At 40.3% G+C, this 24970-nt stretch overlaps 2 protein-coding genes across 6 annotated transcripts in view; both read left to right on the top strand.

The window, feature by feature from the left end:
- The first annotated feature begins 1124 nt into the window (after positions 1–1124).
- Positions 1125–10260, top strand: MSS51 (MSS51 mitochondrial translational activator). 4 transcript variants are annotated; one of them, XM_059169958.1, is made up of 7 exons: positions 1125–3836; positions 5776–6018; positions 6297–6452; positions 7499–7623; positions 7823–8389; positions 8709–8802; positions 9151–10260. In XM_059169958.1, exons 2-7 carry the CDS (start codon positions 5798–5800, stop codon positions 9368–9370), a joined length of 1383 nt encoding a protein of 460 aa, XP_059025941.1. In that variant the 5' UTR covers positions 1125–3836; positions 5776–5797; the 3' UTR covers positions 9371–10260. The 4 variants fall into 4 exon arrangements, 3 of the variants coding, with proteins under 3 accessions (XP_059025941.1, XP_059025939.1, XP_059025940.1); XM_059169956.1 differs by having other exon boundaries at positions 1125–1593; positions 3749–6018; XM_059169957.1 differs by having other exon boundaries at positions 1125–1593.
- A 4840-nt stretch (positions 10261–15100) lies between these two features.
- The window catches only part of ANXA7 (annexin A7), a 33671-nt gene continuing 23801 nt past the window's right edge, over positions 15101–24970 (top strand). For both annotated transcript variants that reach the window (XM_059169954.1, XM_059169955.1), the window contains exons 1-4: positions 15101–15230; positions 21383–21437; positions 23196–23400; positions 24332–24442. In XM_059169954.1, the coding sequence (XP_059025937.1) occupies positions 21384–21437; positions 23196–23400; positions 24332–24442 (370 nt within the window). In that variant the 5' untranslated portion in view covers positions 15101–15230; position 21383. The remainder of the gene's footprint in view (positions 15231–21382; positions 21438–23195; positions 23401–24331; positions 24443–24970) is intronic.

Consider the following 24970-nt stretch of genomic DNA (forward strand, 5'->3'; position numbering starts at 1 on the left):
AAAAAATGTAACTTAACAATGAAAGCAAACTGAAAAGTTCAGATCTTTCTAAATTGTAAATTTGAATGTCTACCAAAGCTAGTAGTAGTGATGGTAAAATATAAGTTAATATCCAGTATCAATTTTTTCTATATATTATATCCCTTTATATTCAAAGATGACACTTCTGAGTTAGAGAAGACCATCTCTGACTTCCTGTCCTGCAGTTCAGCAATCATTCACAGAACTCATAACCTTTAAAAGTACTGCCAGTTAAATTTGAAATAGGCCTGAAATCTTTGCTTAAAATGAATTACTCCTGTTTTACTCAGGATTTTTGCGTATTGCTACTGACTTTCTTTCCTCCACAGCTATTCTGAATAATATGTAATGTTTCATTGTATCCTTAACACTTAACTTTTACTTTCCCTGTGTGTAGTTAATTTCTACAGTTTGGTGCTCCTTTAGAATCCATCCTCTGCATCTATTCATATGTAAATTTTTGATTTGCCACATTCCAGGACCTCAAATTGACTGTAAGTTGTTCTGTTCCCCAGTTTGATGATGTTCACAGAGGCAGGTAAGTGACATAGCTAGGACCAGGTATAAGCAGAAAGTCAGGTCTCGCAGTCGTGTAGGACCACTGCCCTTCTGGTAGACTCTGGAGCTTGATAAGTGAAAAGGAGCTCAGAATGTGTAATCAGGTTCCCTGGATCATCATTCATTGTAGGAAGGAATAAGATGTTTGAATTGATTCTTTTATATTTTCTGTTCCTAGAAATTGTGTATTTTTAGCCAATAATATTTTGGTTTTGTTTACTCTATTCCTCTATTTATTCCTCTTTTGAAATAAGTAAGTGAAGTGTGCCTGATGACATTTACTCAGAAAGTACCTTGCTCTCCTTTCAGAGAAAGTGAATTTTACAAATTAATTATTTCCCCTACAATTGATTTCCTTCTGTACCATTAAATGACCATTTGTATTCTTCTATCTTAGGTATTATATTTTGTTTAAGCCCAGATTGATCATTGTTGAGTTGTGTTTGAGCAGTGTTTGTTATACTCAAAGGGACTTGGGCTTGGGTTAACTCATCCTGGGTCTGGATTGACATCCAGAACTCCAGGAATTCTGTTGATCTGAGCTAGTGCCTACCTTTCCAACCAAATGATGACTTCTGAACTAATCCCAGGATTTTTGTTTTTGTTTTGTTTTTAATTTTTTTTTTTCTCTGACTCTCTGGACTGAGAGCAGAAATGCTGCCTTAGTGAGAGAGGTTCAGGAAGCAACAGGTTTCATCTTTCCTTAGCCTGCCTAGCCTTTGGTGAGTTTAGGAGTGTTGACAGAGTTCTTAGCCTTCTTGGCAGAGAAGGAAGGTCAGAAGGAGAGAAGTCCACGGGCAGAGGGCCAGGTCTCTCCTTACCTCATTAGGGATAGCGTTGTCTGTCTGGTTGGCAGGACACACCTAATCACAGAGACTCAGCATTTCAGCAGTTTGCAAAGGGAAGTGATATGAAGGGACAGCTGCAAGTCAGCCACAACCTAGATAGGAGGAGGTGAAGCATTTACTTCACTTGGAAGAAAGAGAGAAGGAAGGAAGCCGAGGGCTTAGCAGGGTAAGTTGCTTTTCCATCAAACCATCTGCTTGCTTAGTTTATAGTTGAGTAAAACATTTATCACCCCTGGGAGTGTTAATCACTGATTAAGCAGCCGAATGTGCTTCATAAGAGCAATATTCTTAATATATTCCTCCTTTTCTCTTTCTCTCTCCCAGCTCCTTCTAGGATCCCCCAATGACTAGAATCATTTCCCCCTTTCCCTACCTCCCCAAAGGGTGAATTAGAGAAAATTAGATTGTCCTTCCTGTTCTGGAGATAGTGAGAAGGTAACTGGTTTGGGTGAAACTTGAAAGGCTTTTGGTGATGAAGGAGAAAAATGGGAGACCTGGTCTAGGAATAGGCTAATATTGGAGGGAATTTGGAAATGAAAGATAAGAGTTTTTATAGACCGTGCAGACTGTCTCCTCTTTAGTCCTTAGTGTTGGTGTTTTCTCTCTTACGAGAATATATTAGAGCCCAAGTTATTGGGGATAGCTAGAAAAAAGTTGAAGTGATTCCTTGTAGGTGAGGTAGACTCTAATATCTGGAAAATTCTGAAAGCTTATTATATATAATTCCTTCCAGCTTCTCCCTGTCCTGTCTGGTTTTTTGCCTTCATTTCTCAGTCCTATTCCTTCCCCTCAAACTTGGAGGATCCTGGGGCAGGGAAGTTAGAACCAGGGAAGCTGGGTCTGGTCCTAGGGTACACAAACTCCGATATGAACCTCATGTAGATACAAATGCACCTTCTTACCTTACTCTACCTTCTTCCCAGAAATTTAGTTCATTTGTATCATTAACCTTCTCTAGAGGAAACTATCAAGGATTCATCACCACCACTCCTCCCCAAACTGATCTCTGCACTTCCCAGCCAGTTCAGCCAACCCCCCCAGAGAGCCAAGAGTTAATCTTCCATTGGAGAAAGACATCTTTGGAAAGGCAGATTAAGTTAGGAAGTACATTTCTGGTCTTAATTGGCTTCCATTGCAGCACAAAAGCTAGTTGAACATCAGGAATATATATTTATTATTGCTCCTGGGATTTAAGATTCTTGACCTACCTCAAATCAAAGATAATTTTTCTCTATATCTTTCAAGAAAGATGAATCCATTCTTTCAAGGTTCAAGAAGGTATCTTGCCTAAAGAGGCTGGGTAGCTAGAGCAGAGGAATGCTTCTCAAGTTGCAGTGATTTTGGAAATTGGAAAGAAGCCTGGGTGGCTTTGTCAGTTGAGTGTTCAACTCTTGATTTCAGCTCAGGTCATGATCTTGGGGTTACAAGATTGAGCTTCAAGTTGGGCTCTGCACTGAGTGTGGGGTCTGCTCAAAATTCTCTCCCTCTCCCTTTGCCCCTCCCTGGCTGCTCAAATAGGCTTGCTCTCTTAAAAATATAGATAGATAGATAGATAGATGATAGATAGGATAGACAGATAAATGAAATAAAGCGTATATTTTTTAAAAGTGGAGGAAGTGTCAGGTCAGTTGTTGGAAATGGCGTACTCAGGTGTGAAGGCATCCTTTAGTAAAGGGACATGACCCTTAAATCTTAAAATAATCTATCACCTTGAGGTCTAATTTCTTCTGTATTGGCGAGAATGTAGAAGATATATGCAGATGAGCTTAGCTATTCCTGTTCTGTAGACTCTGAAAACATCCATTTATCTGTGGGATGAGGGGAGAGATTACAGGGGTACAGTGAGAGGATGAGAGAGAAGTACAAAGGAAAATACAGATTAGTTCCCTCATTAAGTAAGGACAACAGTTTGCAAGAGCCATGTTGTAAAATAATAGACTTTTTTAAAGTTTTCCTTTTAATTCCAGTTAGTTAACATGCAGTGTTATATTAGTTTCAGGTGTACTGGGTGATTCTGGGAAGTTTTTGTTTGTTCTGCCACTTATACCTCAGCTGAATGATGATTCTTGGAGTTTTTTCCCTAACAGATCTGGTCCAGAAGGATTAAATGTCAGACTATTTTTGGAACAAAACCTGATCCCTGATTTGTACTTTAATAGTTACCTTATTCACAATAAAACCAATCACTGTTAGCATTTTTATCCTCTACCATTTTCCTGTCCCTAGAAGCAGTTAATCTGAGGGTTAATAATTTTTTAGCTTCTCCGAGATGCCTGGGTGGCTGAGTTAGTTAAGCATCTGCCTTGTGGTTATGATTTCAGGGTCCTGGGACTGAATCCTGCATTGGGCTCCTTGCTCAGCGGGGAGCCAGGCTGCTGCTTCTGCCTACTGCTCCCTCTGCTTGGGCAGGTACTTGCACGCACACTATCTTTCTCTGACAAATAAAATCTCTTTAAAAATAATTGTTTAGCTTCTCAATCTCTACCTTTTTTATTTTTTAATTGAGGTGAAATTCACATAACATAAAATTAATCCTTTTAAAATGAGCATGTTATGTCATACATTCACATTGTTGCGCAACCATGACCTCTATCTAGTTCCAAAACATTTTCACCATCTCAAAAGAAAAACCTATAACCATTTAACAGTCACTCCCCATCCCTCCCTCTTCCATCCAGCCCCTGGCAGCCGAGAATCTGCTTTCTCTTTGGATTTACCTTTTCTCAATATTTCATATAAACGGAATCATGTAACGTATGATCTTTTGTGTCTGGCTTTCAGTTAGCATAATGTTTTTGAGGTTCACCCACATTATAGCATATTATTAGTACTTCATTTCTTTTAATGGTGTCCTATCTGAGAAATTGCCAAATCCATATTATGACACTTTTCCATATGTGTTCTAAAACTTTATAGTTTTAATTCTTACATTGATGTTATACTTAATAATCAAACTCATACCATTCTATTTCATTAATTCCTAGAGTGTTCCCATCTACAGTTCTATGCTCATGCTCTTCTCTGTGCTTAGAATTCCTTTTTCTGTCTCCATTTATTCAAAGTATTACCATCATTAATGGGTCTGTTCTGACTGCTCTATGCTTTATAAAGTCGTCTACAGCTAACTAACTGAGGAGACTCCTTCTGATCTGCTTTAGTTTCACTTTTCTTACAGGATTTATATACTGCCTTATATTATAATTTACATTTGATCCCTCTTTAAGACATTTACATATTAAGTATATTTTGCATATGTTTCCCTTATAATATTTTATAAATGATTATATGTGTTTAGCAATAAATATTCTTTGAATAAATGGATGTTTTTATTTTTCCCAATATAGTTCTTTTTGTTTACTCATTCCTTTGGGAAGGAATGGGAGAAGACGAGGAGGGAAAGGAGAATATCAGAGTTCCTCCTAGGTAGTGGGTAGATAATGGGATTAGTTCTACTTTAAAGCTCAGTTGTTTAGGAAATTTTCCTCATAATTTGCATAACTTGCTTTGACTACATAAATCTTAATATTGTGGTGCTGATTTTGTATTGCATTTAATTTCTACTTCTGGGCTGAGTGCTTAAAAATGTGATGATAGGTCTTCTAAAATGAATGTTTTATTTCCCTAGCTAGGTGAGGTTGACTGATTCTCCAAATAGTTGGTAGTTTTGAACAACCAAAATTTCTGTTGCTTTTTCCTCCATTATTTTAAGTTGATTTTTTTCAATGCATTAATAATATATGAATATATTCTTAGTATTCAAGAGTCAAATATTACAGATAAGTCTAAAGTTCCTTTTGATTAACCCAGTTCCTATCCCATTATTTCTTTCCCTCCAAGCTAATCATTGTTATTGGGTTTGTTGTTTTTACTTTTTTTAAGATTTTATTTATTTATTTGAGAGAGAGAGAAAGCATGAGAGGAGAGAGGTCAGTGGGAGAAGCAGACTCACTGCTGAGCAGGGAGCCCAATGTGGAACTTGATCCCAAGGACTCCAGGATCATGACCTGAGCCAAAAGTAGTCGCTTAACCAACTGAGCCACCCAGGCCCCTCTGTTACTGGTTTTATATGAGCCCTGCCAGACCTTTTTCTATGCATTTACTTATATACATAGTTTATATTTCATGTAGAACTTCATATGTGATACATATATAATTATGTTGATATATAATTATTTTCCTCCTGTTTTTTATAACTGCCTATGATGATCAATCATCACTAGATCCTAAGTAAATCTTACTGATAGCTAGGTCTGAGAGACTGTAATGAAAATTGAAAGGTCAAACATATGAAAACACAGTGTACTTGTCTAGCTTGCAAAATTTCATTCTATATCTGTTCTACATATAGTCCCAGGTATCAGTGGACAGCCATGGCTCCAAGATCCCGGCAACGAAGGCACAAGAAACCCCCTTCATCGGTGACTCCCATGGTTGTAACCCCACCCACAGTTGTGACCTCTGTGCCTCTGACCCTCTCAAAACCTGACCCTAGCATTGATGCACTTGGCTTCTTCTCCTTGGAGAATAATGTTCCTGGCCTATCCCAGCTAATCCTTCAAAAGCTAAACATGAAAAGCTATGAAGAATACAAGTGAGTGTCTAGCTCTGTGGGAGAGTAATATATTAATCTCTGGGAGAAATGATTTCAGAAAGCAAGAAGGGAATAGAACTTGGGGAATATGGAGCATTTACAATGAGGGAGTTTCTCATCCTGACTTTTGCAAGTTTTATTACTATAGAAGAAATATAATATGCTCATGTGAGAAATAGTGGGAATAGATGGAAATATATAGGAAACAAGGTATAGGTCATGAATGATTCTGGAGATACTCTTTTTCCTATTGCTACTTCTCCATGCCATTTCTGCAGGTTGGTGCTAGATGGGGGTGCTTCTGTATCAGGCTTTGGATTCCGATGTCTTCGAGAAATGTTCCAGAAGATGGAGGACACATTCCAATTCTGTGCTCACTGTAGAGCTCTTCCTAGTGGCCTTTCAGACTCCAAGGTCCTGCGGCAGTGCAAGAGGTGACTAGTCAGGGGCTAATAGGAAAGTCATCCAGAAATGATCCTGTTCTAAGACTTCATTGCAGGAGGAAAGGTCTAAGAGTTTTCAGATAACTTTGGGCTCACTTCTCATTTTGTGGGATCCAGACCACAGAAAGATTAGAAAAGGACTGGGCTCCTATTTACTTTGGGTGTTATGGGAAAGTCAGACAATGGTCCAATAGTCCCCCTTATGTGCAGTTTCAAGTTCTACGGTTTCAGTTATGTGTGGTGAACCACAGTCTGGAAGCAGATGACCTCCTCTGGCTATTACCACAAAGTTAATAATGTAATGCTGAGTCACAGCACCTACGTCATTCACCTCACTTCATCTTACCATGTTGAAGGCATTTTAGGCATTTTATCATCTCACATCACAAGAAGAAGGGTCAGTATAGTACAATAAGATACTTTGAGAGAAAGGCCACATTCATATAACATTTATTATAGTATAATTATTTTATTATGTTGTCATTAATCTTTTGCTGTGCCTAATTAATAAACTTTATCATAGATATGTATATGCAGGAAAATACATAGTATATATAGGGTTTGGTACTGTCCATGAGTTGAGGCATCCACTGGAGTCTTAGAACATTTTCCCTGTGGAGAAGGGAATAATCTATATAATCTACTGTATAATTTTCTCCACTTCCTTCCTCTTGAGTATTCAATGGGTAAGATTCTGTCTATTCTGGGGAGGTTGGGGTTGAGCCACACCTGTGATAAAAGGGCAGCTGCAAACTCCTAATGTTTATTTTTTTTTCTGTAAGGGATGTAAAAAGTGAGTTGTTCCAGATACAGACTGAAGTGTACTCTGACCCAAGAGAATAATTACATTCCTAGTCTCTCGTGCCTCCTCTGCCAAATGTAATCTCCAAAATTGGTGCATCAGCTCTAACTCCTCTCCGTACTTCCCTACTCAGTGATCTTTCTTCCTAGATATAGCAAGTGTCAATTCCCTTCCCTAGACATCTCCAATCACCTTTGAGGTTTAGGAACATCTATTTCTGGGGCTAATCTTTCAGGTGCAGAAATGTCTATTACTGTGGTCCAGAGTGCCAGAAGTCAGACTGGCCAGAGCACAGGAAGGTTTGTCAAGAGCTGCGTCTGGTAGCTGTGGACCGTCTCATGGAATGGCTTCTAGTCACAGGTGAAGTGGTGGTGCTGGAGAACTCTGTCACAGCAGTCATAGTTGGTTATACTGGGAAAAAGATAAGAAAGCATGTTCTTATGAGGAAAACATGAGAAACTCAGTGGGGCAGTCCTGGTCACAAGTAGGAAGAGTAAATTTTAGAAAGAATATTGAAGCCAGGAAAGGTTTAGGTCACTCTTATCCCTTCTTTCTACAGGTGCTTTTGTCCTACCTTCAGGACCTTGGCCATGCCTGGCTGAAGTTGTACAGGGTTGGGATACCTGGTTTTCTATGCGGCATTTACAGCTAGAAGCTGCACTGGATGCTGTACTAGGTAGTCATGCCATGAACACCCTGTGGGCCAACGTAGGACGGTCAAGGCCAGACCCAGATGTCCTGCAGGGCTCTTTGAAGCGGCTGCTGACAGATGCCCTATCACGGCCCTTGACACTGGGCCTTGGGCTTCGGGCCTTGGGGATAGATATTGGGAAGACTGGGGGAAGCACAGTGCATGTGGTTGGTGCTTCCCATGTGGAGACATTCCTCACTCGCCCTGGGGACTATGATGAGCTTGGCTACATGTTTCCTGGACACCTAGGCCTCCGTGTCATCATGGTGGGTATAGACGTATCTGCTAACTTTACACAGAGCACCTCAACTTCCCCCCTGGAACCTGGCACAGTTCAACTTAGTGGCCATAGGGGCCTCTATCATGACTTCTGGGAGGAACAGGTAGAGACTGGACAGATAGCCCATCCAGATTTGGTGGTGGCATTCCATCCAGGTAAGAGTCATTCAGGGGGATACTGGTTGGCTTTTCAGGGAATTTTCCATCCTGATTCTTATATCTCCTCTATTTGGAACCCCATTCATTTGGTCTGATTAAACATACTATGATGACAACCTTGGTTGATCATTAGCCATACGTGCTATACCTTGGTTCAGAATTTTCCATTGCAGAACCTGGGGTGGATGGAGGTGGTAAATGAGCACTGGAGGTGAGCAAGATGAAGGGATGGGTGGACACAAAAAAGTAAATTGCTTTGGGTCTACCTCAGCCTTTCTTCTCTCTATATCCATTTCTGTTATTTTTTTCCCCATAGGTTTTCATGCTTCCCCAGATTTGATGGAGGCTTGGCTGCCCACCCTCCTGCTACTTCGTGATTATGAGATCCCTACATTGATCACTGTTTACAGGTTCCAACCTCTTCCTATTTGTGATACCTCCCTCCCTCACTCATACCTCTCTCTGTATAATGAGCTCATTTCTCTCCCCCCTTCCTCATCTTCTGTCTTCTGGTGAGGATTTTCTTCCTTTCTAATCCCCTTGGAACCAAGTCCTATGCTAGTTAATCTGGTACTCAGTGAGATATTTGGGAGAGAAGGATACCCTGGCCTGTCTAGCCTTAGGTAATTTGGGGGATTACTGAGTCCAGAAGTATCAAGTTCTGAGGAATTTCTCTCCTGTGTGTCTCATAATTAGCAGAGCAATTTCTTTTTTCCTCTCTCTCTCTCTCTCTCTTTTTTAAAATCTGTCTCCTATAGCCATCAGGAGTTGGCGGCTTCTTTGCAGATTCTGGTGGACCTGGATACACACATCACTGCCTATGGAGCTAACCCTTTCGCATCCCTCAAACCTGAACAGGTCTATTCCAACCCCAACAAGCAACCAGTATACTGCAGTGCCTACTATATCATGTTTCTTGGAAGTTCCTGCCAGCTGGATAGGACGCAACTGGAAGAGAAAGTAGATGGTGGGGTTTAAATAGCTGAGGCAGATCCTGACTGGACTTTTAGAAAATTGGGAGGTTGTGATGAAAGTACCCTGCTGATGTCAGGTTGTTGCCAAGCTTGAAATCCACTATATTTTAAACCTTGGCAACTTGTATAGGTAAAGAGTCTAAGATGAATGAGAGTTCCTATATGATTTGACTCTTTTCTGAGATTAGCCACAAGTAGCTTCCAGAGACAGGATTCTAGATTTAATGTGTGGCAAGAAGCCCTAGAATCACTCTCCAGAGCCTAGAATTCCTGACATTTTCCTTTGTGAGAAAGTTGTACCTTTTGACTTGAATCAGATGCTGCCAAGGAAAAGAATGGCACCTTCTTTTTTCTGGAAAAAGACTTTCTTATCTGGCAATCTGGGCTGAAAAATGGAGAGGTGTTAATGACTTGAAGTGGTACAAGAATAGGCAATAGAGAAGTGGCCAGGAACATGAGAGAGATTGTGAGGATTGGCATATTGTTCTATTTCCTGGCTTTTTCTAAGTAAATATCTTATTTTCTTCTTGCTTGGGGCCTTCTAGCCCTAGATCAGCTTTTTGCCTTGTGTTTTATTTAAATATTCCAGGGTAAGAGTACCTGGGTGTGCAGTCATTGTTGAGTTTCTCACTCTTGAGCATAAACTCTGCTCTGGTCACAATCTCAGGGTCATGGGATTGATCCCTGCATTGGACTCCATGCTCAGGGTGAATCTGCTTGATATTCTCTCTCCCTCTCCCTCTACCCCTGCCACTTGTACTCTCTAAAATAAATAAATCTTTCAAAAAATTAAAAATAAATATCCTAGGGTCTATTGGACTTTAGTTGAATAAACTGGAGTTATTTGTCATTACCTAGTGTATACCACAATAAACTCAGTTTGGGGCTTCTTAAGTTACTTGTTTGTCCTATGTCCTATTCACTGGCAAGTATTACTTGTCTAGTCAGAATACCTCAAGACTGGAGGTTTCTCTCTTGCCAAAGGAGTGATTAACACCAGCTCTCTGTTTGGGCCTGCTATTCTGCCACATCATATCTCATGCCATCCTTCTCTTACCACATTCTCAAAATTAGGATATTCCTTAAGTATTCGTTCCTACAGCCTTGCCATGACCTCAGCCTCCCATCCCTAACCTTAACACACACATATATATTCTTATTGTCCAGTCTGATAGGGGTTATGTTAGAATTCATGTGTTCTAGGGTACCTAGGTGGCTCAACTGGTTAAATGTCTGACTGTAGATTTTGGCTCAGGTCATGATCTCAGGGTTGTGGGATTGAGCCCTATGTTGGGTTCTACATTGGGCATGGAGCCTACCTTAAAAAAAAAGAGAGTAAAGTAAAAACTTTTGCAAAGTTGGAGGACTTACGCATTTCAGTTGCCAAGTTTACTACAAAACAATGGTAATCAAGACGGTGTGGTACTTGCCTAGGATAGACCTATAGATATAGATAGATAGATATAAATAGATATCTATATAGATATAGAGCTATATATAGATATAGATAGATCAATGACATCAAATTGATATGCAATAAATAAATTGAGAAGCAAGAAATAACATTTATGCACAACTGATTTTTGACAAGAGTAATAAAACAATTCAATGGGAAAAGAACAGACTTTTTAACAGCTGGTGCTGGAACAACAGGATTCCACATGCAAAAGGAGGAAGTTGGACCCTAAGTTCTAACTAAGAGAATTTCTTCTTAGTTAGAGAACTGAATTCTCTCAATAGCAACTGAAAAATTTAAGATAACATACTAACCAACTAACCAATGTTAACATCAGTTAGTTAGTTGGTTAGTTGAAGTTGGTTTTCAATTCAGTGAAATTATAATATTAAAAAGTTTATCCTGGGGTGCCTGGGTGGCTCAGTCATTAAGCATCTAAACATCTAGCTAACTAGTCAGTAACTAACTCCAGTCCAGCTGAAGTTGGACCCCCCCCCCAACACACACACAACACAAAAAAATTAATTCAAAATGGATCAAAGACCTAAAACTATTCAACTCTTAGAAGAAAACATAAGGGTAAATCTATGTGAAGCTGGATTGGGCAATGGTTTATTAAATATGATATCAAACCTATAAGCAACCAAAATAAAAATAGATAAATTAGACTTTATCAAATTTAAAAACTATTGAAAGGACACCATCAAGAAAGTTAAAAGAATGTAAGAAAATACTAGTAAACCACATATCTGATAATGGACTTATTCCAGAATATATATTAACGAACGGTCACAACTTAACAATAAAAGAACAAAAAAATCCAATTACAAAATAGGCAAATATCTGAATAGGTATTTCCCCAAAGAAGATATACAAATGATCAATAAGCACATGAAAAGGTGCTTAACATCTTTAGTCCTCAGGAAATAAAAGTCAAAACCACAATGAAATAGCACTTCATCCATTAAAACAAGGATAATTAAAAAGAGAAATAAGTTTTGGTGATGTAGAGCAATTGTAGCCCTCATACACTCTTGGTGGGGATATAAAATGATGTAGCCATTTTGGAATACAGTCTGGCAGTTACTCAAGAAGTTAAACATTGAGTTACCATTTGATCCAGCCGTTATCTTCCTTGGTATGTCTCATGAGAAATGAAATCATGTACACAAATGACCATAGTTGCATTATTCACAATAGTCAAAAGATAAAAACCCAATGTCCATCAACTTATGAATGGATAAATAAAATGTAGTGTATCCATGTAATGAAATATTGGCCTTACAAGGGAATTACTGATTCATGCTACAACATGGATGAACCTTGAAAATATGTTCGTTGATGTTCATATTAAGTGGAAGAAGTCACAAACACCACATAATATATGAATACATTTATATGAAATGTCTAGAATAGACAAATCTATGAAGCCAAAGTAGATTAGTGGCAGCATATGGATGAGGGGGATGAGGGAATTGAGGTAATGGGTTAAGGGTGTGGTTTTATTTTGGAGGTGATGTAAATGTTCTAAAATTTATTCTGATGGTGATATGGCTGAATATATTAAAAACCCTTGAATTGTACTGAGTGACTAGATCTTCATAAAGCTGTTACCAAAAAAAATTTTTTTTAACTTAGTGTAGGTAGGGGTGCCTGGGTGGCTCAGTTGATTAAGTGCCCAAGTCTTGATTTTGGCTCAGGTCATGATCTCAGGGTTGTGGATTGAGCTTGGGCTCTGTGCTGGGCAGAGTGTGCTTGAGGTGCTCTCTCCCTTCTCTTTCTGCCCCTCCCCCCTGGGGGGAAAAATCTTAGAAACTGTAAAAATGGGGAATATTGGCTAAGCATTTAATGCAATGCCTAGCACATAGTTCATACTTAATAAATGGTACCTATTGTTAAATCCATACCATTTTAATTTTACACAGCAACATAAGCCTTGAGCTAGCATACTGTGTAAGTATTGATTTGATTATGGAAAAGCCAATTGGATGTGTCTTGGTTCAGATAAGATAATGCCGGTGCCAGATAAGGTAATAGTGTTAGGTCCATGGTCAAAGGAACGAGACTGATATAAAGCAAAGGTCAAGCAAAGCTTTATTTCGCGCCAAGCATTGAGAATCAAACCGACTGTTCGGGGTCGCCTTTACAGAGAGAGGGGACCCCCTCCCCAAGCCTCCTCACAGACTTTTATAGAGCAAAGGCCATGTGGTTGAGCCTGGCCACACCCAGGTGGCCAATGAGATTGCAACACAGAGAGAAAGCTGCACAGTCATGCTAGGTCACACACGGGTGGCCAATTGAATTACAGTTCACCCCATAGTAGCTATTTGAACTAGCCTATCATCTTGGTCAGGATTGGTGCCCAAAAGGTGCCCCAAAGGTGGGGCCCACACTCCTTGGTAGCTAGGGAGACAGTATGCGTGCTCCACTGATGGGATGTCTCCACCTGGCCCAACTCATTCCCCCATTCAGGCTCTGTTGTCTCCACCTGACCTGACCCGCCCTTGTATTTGGGCTCTGTTATCAGGGACTGGTCGACTAGTAGAATGCTACTGGTTTCCCCGACTTGCTTTTAAGTAAGTTCCCGGCGGGGTGGGGTAGGGTCAGTTTAAGTTTTACTGCCTACACAACAAAATGGCTGTTCAACCGAGATGGAGCCTCCCTTACTAAATAGGCCCTTACAATAGTAGGAGGCATGGAAAGGGAAGGGATAATTTCTAACAAGTAAATTGTGACATTTTATAGAAAAAGCATGAAAGTAAAGTCTATAGGGTTTGGTTATTGATTATGATGGGTGAAGTGTTATGTATCTCTCAGAAGAATCAGATTAGGAGAGAGAAACCACGCAATAACAAGTGACACAAAATTTCCAATTTAGTCATCTGGTGGTGAGAGTACATAAAAGTTGAAATGCCTACCTTCGTGCTAACTGCTGAGAAATCTGAGATGGCTTCTGCCCTTACAGTGCTTCCAATTTAATAGAAGAAGACTGACTTAAGGGAAATGGAAAACCATTAAAAATCCTGTAGGATAGTACTAAATTGAATTCTGGTTTTTTTTTTTTTTTTTAATTTATTTATTTAACAGAGATCACAAGTAGGCAGAGAGGCAGGCAGAGAGAGAGGAAGGGAAGCTTGCTCCCTGCTCAGCAGAGAGCCAGTTGCGGGGCTCAATCCCAGGACCCTGGGATCATGACATGAGCTGAAGGCAGAGGCTTCAACCCACTGAACCACCCAGGCGACCCCTAAATTGGATTTTGACATGCTCATCTCAGCAGGTCTATCAGAGCCATTTTTCCTCCAGTATGAGATATAGCTCTGCTTATTTGATCACTTGGCTTGGGTTTTGGTTTTTCCCAAAACATGGTTTTTGCCTTGGGTTTTGCCGGCCATTCATTTGGGGGAATAATTTTTTTAGAGAATAAATTGGTCTATGTCATTCCCTTGATTCAACTTCTCAGTACCTTCCCACTGGAACCAGAATAAAATCCAAATTCCTGGCCCACCCTCATGAGGAAGCTTTTGAGTAGAAAAGCAAGTAGAGTGACAAGTTGGTGGTTCCCAGACTTAAGTGTGCTCGAACCACCTGGACGCTTTGTTAAACAAATTGCTTGGCTCCGCCCCAGAGTTTGAGTCAGTAGATTTAAGGTGGAGCCTCAAATCTGCATTTCTATCAAGTTTCCTAGTCAAATTGCCGCTACTTGTATGAGGACCATACTTGGAGAACCACTGTAAAAGCTTAACTGGTTTTTGCTCTGAAATAAACTTTTTTAATAAGTTTAAGATACTGGTCTGAGCCCCTGAAATGACCTCAAACGTTTAATGCTAGTGTTTGTGTCAGCTGTTAGGGCTCTAGTATAAGGGAACCTAGAATCACCCAACAACCTGTATGGAGTGGTTTTAATTTATAATGCATCTCGAGTTCTGACTGTCTAGAATTCCAGTAAGTTTTCATTCATTTCATAGGGATCTAACAAAAGACACGGTTTTCATCTCAGTGGAGACGGTACATCAGAGGCCAAGAGGCTGCACCTGGCCTTGATGGTGCGTGGCCCTTCTCAACCGCCCGTCACAGAAAGGGCTGTGGGATTCCTTAAAACCGCTGTGACTTGAGAGAGCCCTAAAGGGATTGAATGGTCCCTGCGACCGAGAAATGTGATAAAACTGGCTCGTTCAGCAGGAGGGTGCGTCTCCTCCCGCAGGTGGAGCGGCGCGGTAGGAGCGACGCGGAAGCAGGAGCGGGGCTGAGCCGGGTACCGCCCCCTCCAGCTGCAGGGGCGTTCCCAGCTGCCGCGGCGATCCTAACGGGCTCCGGCGGAGGCCCCTGGCGCTCCGCCTCCCGGCGCCCTCCCCCGGCTCCATCTTGCTGGCGACCAGGGTTGGGCTGTGACGCTGCTCCCTCGGGTCAGGTGAGGAACGGCGCCCCCTACCCTTCGTGTGCCCCTTTCCTGGGTCACCTCGCTCATGCCAGCTCTGAGGTGCGCCGTCTGGGAGATGGCGGGGCCCGGCGTGTGTCCCCGCGTTAAGGGTTCCGTGGAGGTGCCTGCGGGCCTCCGGGGCGGCGGGCGTCTCCGCGTGTGGGTCTCAGGATCCTGGCTCCCCTCGCGGGGGCTTTCCGGCGAAGGCGCACGCCTTGGGGTAGACGAGGCGGCCGGCCTCCGTGCCACTCGGATGCGATGTTCGGAGAACAGAGGGAGCAGTGACACCCCGCGCGCAGGCAGGTGGACCACAGGTGGACCACAGGTGGAGGCGCTGAGGCCAGAGGATGGCCGTGCTGAAGTGACCTCGAGGAAGGCTGAGTAGGGAAACCAGCAAGGAGCAAGGAAAGCTGTCTGGCTGGTGACTAGATTTTCCGGTGACACAGCAAATTTTGGGAAATTTGACCTGTGCTTCACTAGGCCTGGGATAGAATGCGTAAGCCTAAAATTGTACGTTGCCTCAAGTTTATAGTTCTTGAAGCTGTTCTAGGAAATAGCATTCCAGATTTGGTTCCTCTTCCCCGAACAGCCACAGAAGTGTGCTGATATCAGGCCCGTCTGTCCTGAGCGAACACTTTCTATGCAGCGTGAGGTGGCCGATGTCCACCATGAAAGTGACGGAAATGAGAAGTCCTAACTACCTTTAAACTCCCTAATATCTTCTATCTGATAGGAAGCTGATCTGATAATATGATAATTAATTAGAGTGTAATGAATTACGTCTCAGGCACAGAAGGAGTTTCAAGCTCTAGATGGCAGGGAGAAGAGAGAATTTTGGCCACTCCAAATTTAAGCTGCTTTTTAGTCCTCACTGGCAATGGTTGACTACCCTGTCCCTTACTCTAGTTTTTTATCCAAAGACCCTTTATGACTGATCTAAATCGGCCTTCCCCACCAAGAGGCAGGTTTGGGGAAATTGTAGTAGCTCCTGTTGGCCATTTTCATTTGCCCTTTCTGTTTCATAGATCTGCCATAGCTGCCTCTTGTGTTCCTGGGCTTCCTGCCATCTTCAGACTCCTATAGTGAGACCCACCCCTTTTAGTAGCTGACTCACTGGGTGGAGATGGTTTGGAGAACCAAGAATGATTTCTAGTCTTTTAAAAGTAGTTACGGATGGAGAAAGTTAAAATGGATATATAAGCTTTTGTTTGCCAGTATAGTCTTATTACTCCTTGGTCAAAATGAGTAATTTATTGAGTCACCCTGGAATTTGTTTATTTTTTTGCAAAAGCTTTTTATTTTTATTTTTTTATAGATTTTATTTATTTATTTGACAGAGAGAGAAATCACAAGTAGGTGGAGAGTCAGGCAGAGAGAGAGAGAGAAGCAGGCTCCCGCTGAGCAAAGAGCCCGATGCGGGGCTCAATCCCAGGACACTGAGATCATGACCTGAGCTGAAGGCAGTGGCTTAATCCACTGAGCCACCCAGGTGCCCCTGCAAAAGCTTTTTAAATCTACCTTTTGAATAGATGATAAATACACAAAGGGCTAAAAGTACATTGAAAATTGATTTTCCTTCTCAGTATGCCTCAATTGCCTCCTTGGAGGCAGCTACTGGTTTCTACCTTTTTGAGGATACCTTCAGAGATGTTCTCTTATACATACAAGCAAATAAATGTATTTTCTACACTTATAATTGGCAGTTTATGCAGTTGTTTTTTTTTTTTTTTAGTTTATGCAGTTTTTACCTTGCCTTTTCCCCCTACTTATTGTGGTTTAGAGATGGTTTCATGTATGAGTTAAAAAATACGATTCATAGACCAGGAACATCAGCAGCACCTGGAAGAATCTCATGTCCCATCTCAGAAATGAAGCAGAATTTGGATTTTTAACAAGATCCCCAAGTTATTCACATACACATTAAAGTTGAAGAAGAAAAAAAAATAAATAAACGTTGCAGAAGTACTGTTTTGTCTAGTACGTTGTTCAAAGAAGGGAGAGAGATTTGAGCTTGGTAAGTCAGGGAAGGGGAGTGAGCCCAGGCGTGAGGGCCAAGTCAGTTAGTAACAGTGGCTGAAGCAAAGGCATGTTGGGAATGGTTCAAGTGGTAGAGATTTCACATTGGAGGTTAGGTATTGTTAAGAGATAAATTGGAACCAGTACTAAGAAGACCTGAATATCAGTTCCATGAATTTTCATGTGATACTCCAGCAGCAGTCTTTGAGGAGTTTTGACTTGAAGAGTCATATACTGAGGGAGGAGCATTTCAGGAAAATTTAAGTGTGAGAGTATATGCAAGGACATAAATAGAAAAGTAATTTTATTTTTTTTTCTTTTTTTTTTTTTTTAATATTTTATTTATTTATTTGACAGACAGAGATCACAAGTAGGCAGAGAGGCAGGCAGAGAGAGAGGAGGAAACAGGCTTCCCGCCGAGCAGAGAGCCCGACGCGGGGCTCGATCCCAGGACCCTGGGATCATGACCTGAGCCGAAAGCAGAGGCTTTAACCCACCGAGCCACCCAGGCACCCCAGAAAAGTAATTTTAGTAAAATAAGCACCAAGTGATGAACACCTGGTCTAAGGATATGACCATGAGAACAGAATTTATGGGAAGAGTAGAAGAGGCATTTCAAAGGAAAAAGAAAAACATTGGGTTATTTACTGTACTTAGTAATACGTAATTTAAGTAGTGGTACTAGTAACCGGATTTTTTCCCTCAGGTTTTTGTTGAAATCCCAATCAGCCAACAGACATACGGTATTAGTTTCAGGTGTAGACTTTAGTGATTCATCACAACACCGTGTGCTTATCACAAGGGCCATCCTCAACACCCATCACCTGTTTAACACCCCACCCTCCTGCCCAGTAAGCATCACTTTGTTCTCTATAGTTGAGTCTGTTTTTGGTTAGATAGAGGATATTAAGAGTGATCTGGTGGGGAAAAATGAGTATTTAATTCCACACCAATACTGAAGGTCTCCTAGCTGGCTTCTATCTTAATATAGTCCTCATTCTTTTTTCATCTTACAATTATATCCCACCTTTTGCTTTGCACATGGTAGTGTTCAACTTCCCCACCAATGTATCCATCACCTTGAAAAACAGTTTAAACCTCTGATCATCCTTTAACTCTCCAGTCTTAGTACAGTGTTTTAAGGTAGATGCTAAAAAAATGATTATTTGACTTTATGTAGATATATTTGCCAGGCATATTGTATCTGATCACCAGTAGTTTTTTTAAGAAATGGTCAGGCCCTGAAATGGTATTGTTTCGAATGTGTGTTTTTCCCCCCTCTGTTTATTTGTATTGTTTTAGGTTAGTGGTATTTTCTTCAAATGCAAAAGGCATTTACACACATACATACATATGTGTATATATTTGTGGCTTTTTGCTTCACCCTGGCTGTATTTGTTTTACATGGGCTGTGTTTTACTTATTTTAGTTTAAATTCTATTAGTTAACATACAGTATATTATTAGTTTCAGAAGTAGAGGTCAGTGATTCATCAGTTGGTATAACATCCAGTGCTCCTCACATCACCAGTTACCCCACCCCCCCTCCTCCCTTCTAGCAACCCTCAGTTTCCTATGATTAAGAGTCTCATTGTTTGTATGAGCTGTCTTTTTAAAAAAATCTTTATTATGGAAAAATTGAAACATGCATGAGTGGACAGAAGAGTGTGTTGAATACCCACATACTTGTCACCCAGCATAAATAACCCACTCGTGATGATCCAGTTTAATCTATACTCCTGCCCAGCCCTTTCATATTATTTTGAAGTGATTCCAGGATATTACAGCATTTTATATATATTCAGTGTGTATCTCTAAAAGATGAGATGCTTCACAAAAATCATACCAATATGACAGCTAAATATCTAATAATTTCTTAATATCATCCGATAAATAGGTTATTGTTTGCATTTCCAAAGAGGAATGAGTTCCTTTTGAAGAAAAACACTTTGAATTCATTCTTCTTTTTAGAGAGGGAGAGAAAGAATCTTAAGTAGGCTGCACTCCTAACACAGAGCTCAATCTCACAACCTGGAGATCATGACCTGAGCTAAAATCAAGAGTCAGACACTTAAACAACTGTGCTACCCAGGCATCCCTCAGTATGTACTATAGTTCAGGAAAACCATAGAGTTGATAAAAGGAGATTTCTCAAAGATTGCAGATAATAAATGAAGAAAAAAATGATAGAATTAGATCTAGGCATTGATTATCAACCATGAAAAAGAGAGATGGCTGATCATTTATGTGTTCCCTGATAGAAGCAAACAATATTTTCTAAGTATGCGTGCCAAAAAAGTAATCTGATCAACCTTCTAGACCTGACTACAAATTTGTAGTAAGTAAATAACTGTTAAAGATTATCATGGAGATTCAATTGGCAAAATCCAGATAGAGGGAGATTTCAAGACAAATTGTCAGTTCCTTCAACAAGTAAGCTACACGGAAAAAAAATAGAGGTGAGGCTTTTACAAGAGATTTAAGAGACATGCCAAATGATTAGACTATATGGACCTTATTTGTATACTGATTTGAACAACCAAACTGTGAAAATGATTTTAAGACATTTGGGTAAATTTGAACACTGAGTGGACATCTGATAATAGGAAATTAAATTTTTAAGGTACAGTATTGGTAAATAACTATGGCTTAAAAGAGTCTTCTTTTTACAGATAGTATATTGACATATTTATGAGTAAAGGGATATGATGTCCAGGGAATTGCTTTAAAATGATCTAGGGAAGGAGCACCTGGGTGGCTGACTTTGGCTCAGATCATGATCTCAAGAGTCCTGGGATCAAGACCCATGTGGGCTCTGTGCTCCATGGGGAGTCTGCTTGTCCTCTCCTACGCACCCCCACCCCACCCCCAGCTTATGCTCTCTCTCAAATAGATAAAATCTTAAAAAAAAAAAAAAAAAAAAAAACCTAGGGAAGGGTACCAATGCAATAGAATTAACTATGACTTCATAATTATTGAAACTGAATATGAAGGTTATGTGAACTTTCATTATATCAGGTTGAACCACAACAAATTTGTATGTTAAAACAGGATTTCAGTAATGCCATGTAGTTCAATCTAACAGTATTCTAAAATTTTTGAATTTTCCATAATAACCAAGTAAAAAACAGTAAAAATACTTAAAAGACAATAGAAATTTGAACACTGACATATTGATGATATTACAGTTTTATTTTAAAAACAACCCTGTTAATTAAAAAAAGTTACGTTTGTAGGTATATATAGTGAAGCATGTATAGGTTAAAATGGTAACATGCCTGGGATTTGATTCAGAAAAATCCAGTGGAGTGATAGGAGATGAGTGAGAGTACTGAAAAAAAAAATTGGCCATGAATTAGTAATTACTGCAGCTGAGTGTTGAGTCTTTGGGGTTTCTTACACCACTAACTTTACTTTTGATTAAGTTACAAAAAGGTTTGTGTGACAATGGAATGCTAACTTTTTTTCCCCCCCAAAGATTGTATTTATTTATTCGACAGAGAAAGACTGCGAGGGAGGGAGAAACAGGCTCCCTGCTGAACAAGGAGCCCAAGGTGGGGCTGGATCCCAGGACCCTGGGATCAGGACCTGAGCCGAAGGCAGATACTTAACCAACTGAGCCACCAGCACCCCCAGAATGTTAACTCTTAACCATTGTTTCCCATAATGTTGCATCACCAAATAAGGGATATCTGTGGCACCTGAAAAGCCTTTATTTTAATATGTATATGTTCATTTTAATCTTACCTTCTCAAGAAGCTATCATAAGTTTTCCATTTATGGAAGTGATATGAAGTAATCATAAAATAAATTTAAGTGAAAAATTATTTCGCTTAAAAGATAGTCTGTAAATATTCCACAAGTAATAGTACTAGTAGTATTCAGATATGACAGATTGTGTGGTATGAGGAGAATGAAGTTGGAACATTTACTATGCTTTACTGACTCTACTGGTGTGAATGGTGAAACAAAGAAGCGTTTTACAAACTTTGCTTATACCTTTACTATCTACCTATTGAATGCCTGACAGACTCTTTTGAGAGAAGGTATAAAACTGTATGACAATATATATCTTCAAAGGACTTAACCCTTACAAAAAAAATTAGAGGACTTTTTTTGTTGTTACAGAATGTCATACCCAGGCTATCCCCCAACAGGCTACCCACCTTTCCCTGGATATCCTGTAAGTATTGCCACTTTAAAGAGTCACATAGCTTGTGTACTTGGAACCAGCATTGTATAAGACTAGTCCGTGACAGATGTTACTGGTTCGCTAGAACAGGGGTCATAATCTCAATTGCCCAGAGGTACTGAGTAGAAGTGTGTTGGGTGGGTATTATGGACGAATGAGAGGGCACTTGCCTCACTAAGGAAAGCCAGCAGCTAACTCAGCTGTAGCCCAAGCCATGGCGGGAGGCTGACTCAGTGTTGCTAATACTCCATTTCTTCAAGTAAAACCTGAAATGTGGATTTGATATGAAATTGCCTCATCTTTTTGAACTGGAAAATTAATCTTTTTAAAGGTTAAGTGTTGTATGAGCCAATAACACATATATGTAAGTTAAATCCATCCCATGAATCACTGGTTTTTTAACCTTTGTGTTAGAAGGTTTAAAATAATTAAGAAGGGCTTGACTCAGCAAATTGCAGTAGATTAAAGGTCCCTGGATTTGTATTTCTGGGACTGAGTATTTGAAGTTCATTTCATAAATGTGCTACTAGGTTCTGCCTTGTGGATGTCTGGACTGTGAGGACTAAACTCACAGCTGAGACATTTAAGTGAGAATTACGCATTTCAGTTTTATATTCCCTAACTGAGTAAGGCTTCTTTCTAACTCTGGGAGAATACAAAGAGAGGCCTATGTAGGTTAATGAGAATGTGTGAGTCCTTATGTAAAATGAATAAATAGCTCTCCTGAATTTATCATAGGAGTGATGAGAATTATGACTATGTTCTCAGGCTCCTATATCCTGAACTGGACTCTGGCCCCCATTTTGTCAGTGTGGGCTAATTTCTGAAACGACAACCCCAACCTCTAAGTGACTTTACACAATAAAAACTTATTTCTTACTACTTTAGTTCCTAGAAATCAGTGGTGGGAAGGTGGGAGGGTGGGAGGAATCAAGGAGGCTTTAGTCCATGTAGTCTCTCAGGTTCCCAGGCCCCTTCCACACACTGGCTCTTCCATCCTCTAGTGCCATAGAGTCTTCCCCTGGATTCTCTGCTTCCATTTGGCCAATGAAGGAAAAGACGATGAGAGCATATAGAGGATTGCACAGGTTTTTTAGGGGCCAGGTTGGAAGTGGTGTATATCACTTCTGTCTCTGCTCATTCACCAATACTCAGTCATATTCTACTTAACTGCAGGGGAATCTGGGAAAGGTAGTCTAGCTTTATGGCCAGAGGAGAAAGTTCGGTGAATATGTGACAGTCTCTGCCACTCTCAGACATTGTCTAGTCTGAACTGGGCTTCAAAATGTCACACCCTATGTATGACTCAGGTCAGTTTTCTTCTTCCCTTTTTTTTTTTTTCTATTATGCAACAGCTTCAGGTGTGTTACAAGAGAGCTGTGAATTCTCTTTAGGGTAGAGAGCTGTATCTTTCTCATATTTCCAGGTGCTAGAAAAATGAAGAAACTGATGAGCTTTATTAGTTTTTCTGGAAGCCTTGAGGTTTGTAGAGAGTCTAGTTCTTACTCCCCAATAGAGAAACAGACCCCTCTTGCCTGACACTGAATTTAAATAAAATTTAACTGAGTCCTGACAAGCAAATGTCCTGACAAACTATACTGACTGGTAGAAGATACTGAGACTTTTAGTGGGATTTTTAAGATGTAAAAGAAAATCTAGACCTTAACAATTACTGCTGTTTGTTTTTTTTTAGGTGGGTCATATTTCTGTGTAATCACATTCATTTGAAAAATTTTCTTATTTTTGCAGCCTGCAGGTCAGGAGTCATCTTTTCCCCCTCCGGGTCAGTATCCTTATCCTAGTGGCTTTCCTCCAGTGGGAGGAGGTGCCTACCCCCCAGCCCCAAGTAGTGGCTACCCTGGAGCTGGAGGCTACCTGGCCCCTGGAGGTTATCCAGCCCCCGGAGGTTATCCTGGTGCCCCACCACCAGGGGGAGCTCCATCCTATCCAGGAGGTGAGTAATGGGTTGTGGCATTAGTGATGATTTGGGTTGCCTTTTTTGTATGGGGTCAGAGATGCTCTTAGCCTACTTTCTATCGAAGATAGTAAGAACCTAGCTGGCAAGATAGAGGGATAAAGGTTCTTAGGGAGTATGAAAGCTGGAAACAGTCTTAAAAATTCTGTTGTGAGGGGCGCCTGAGTGGCTCAGTGGGTTAAAGCCTCTACCTTTGGCTCAGGTCATGATTCCAAGGTTCTGGGATCGAGCCCCGCATTAGGCTCTCTGCTCAGCGGGGAGCCTGCTTCCTTCTCTCTCTCTGCCTGCCTCTCTGCCTACTTGTGATCTCTGTCAAATAAGTAAATAAAATCTTAAAAAAAAATTCTCTTGTGAAAAAAGAATAAATCTCGTGGTAAAAAAAAGGACCAGTATATAACAGTTTGCTTGGTTATTTTTTTTTTTTTAAGATTTTATTTATTTATTTGTCAGAGAGAGAGATTGAAAGAACAAGCAGGGGGAGCAGAAGGCAGAAGGAGAAGCAGACTCCTTGCTGAACAAGGAGCCCAATGTGGGACTTGATTCCAGGACCCCAGGATCAAGACCTGAGTTGAAGGCAGACACTTAACTGACTGAGCTACCAAGGCATCATGTTGATTATTTGTAATCTTAAGAACTGATTAAGTTCAGTTCAGTTAGCATGATTGTGATCTTTAAGACAGCTTTGTTAAAGGGTAAAAAAGCTTAGCACTTCTGTATTATAAGTTATTTACGCAGATGAATGAGATAAAAATTTTGTAATGGAGAAGGAATTGGTAAGTTGAATTTAGACCAGAAGAGACTGCTGTTATAGCATTAATAGCCTATTTTTTCCCACTGTTCTTAGTAGATATTTTTCTAAAGTTGACTCTTCAATCATAAGAACTGTCACTGTATTTATTCTTTTTTCTAGTTCCTCCAGGTCAAGGATTTGGCACCCCACCAGGTGGAGCAGGCTTTTCTGGCTATCCACAGCCACCCTCACAGTCTTATGGTGGCAGCCCAGCACAGGTCCCACTACCTGGTAGGTACCAACTATCCAGAGATAAACAATAGTATGCTGTCTTAAATCTTTCAGTTGCCATTGAGAGAACTTGGTTTATGTTTGGGATAGTCTTCAGTAAACTTTATTCTAAGTACTTCTATAAATAATTTTAAATATATGGTTTTGTGAAATGGACTTATTTGTTGGAGAAGTTTAATCAGTAAGATGGAAATAAGTACCCACTTTTTCAATTACAAAATATCTGTTCCAAAGCCAAAAAAGCAAAACATTTAGAAGCTTCTCTGCTCACTCCTATACCACTCCTAACCTCTCAGAACTATGTCCTGACATCCTTTTCAGATGGAATCAGAATTTAGTTTGCTTTGAGTGTTTAAAGAAAAAAAAAGGATTATTTGTTAAATTGTGTAGAACATGAAATATTTTAAAAGGTTCTTATGACCAAAGTTGGTATTATTTCTGTTTTTTTAGAATTTTTATTTATTTGATAGAGCACAAGCAGGGGGAGTAGCAGGTGGAAGGAGAAAGAAAGGCAGGCTCCTCTCTGAG

The sequence above is a fragment of the Mustela lutreola genome, chromosome 4, assembly GCF_030435805.1.
Source record: "Mustela lutreola isolate mMusLut2 chromosome 4, mMusLut2.pri, whole genome shotgun sequence".
NCBI classification, from domain to species: domain Eukaryota; kingdom Metazoa; phylum Chordata; class Mammalia; order Carnivora; family Mustelidae; genus Mustela; species Mustela lutreola.

Coding starts and splice junctions, on each gene's coding strand:
- MSS51 (XM_059169956.1), top strand. CDS start 5,714: ATGAAAACACAGTGTACTTGTCTAGCTTGCAAAATTTCATTCTATATC. Junction 7,624..7,822: donor GGAATGGCTTCTAGTCACAG/GTGAAGTGGTGG, acceptor TTCTTTCTACAG/GTGCTTTTGTCCTACCTTCA. Junction 8,390..8,708: donor GGTGGTGGCATTCCATCCAG/GTAAGAGTCATT, acceptor TTTTCCCCATAG/GTTTTCATGCTTCCCCAGAT.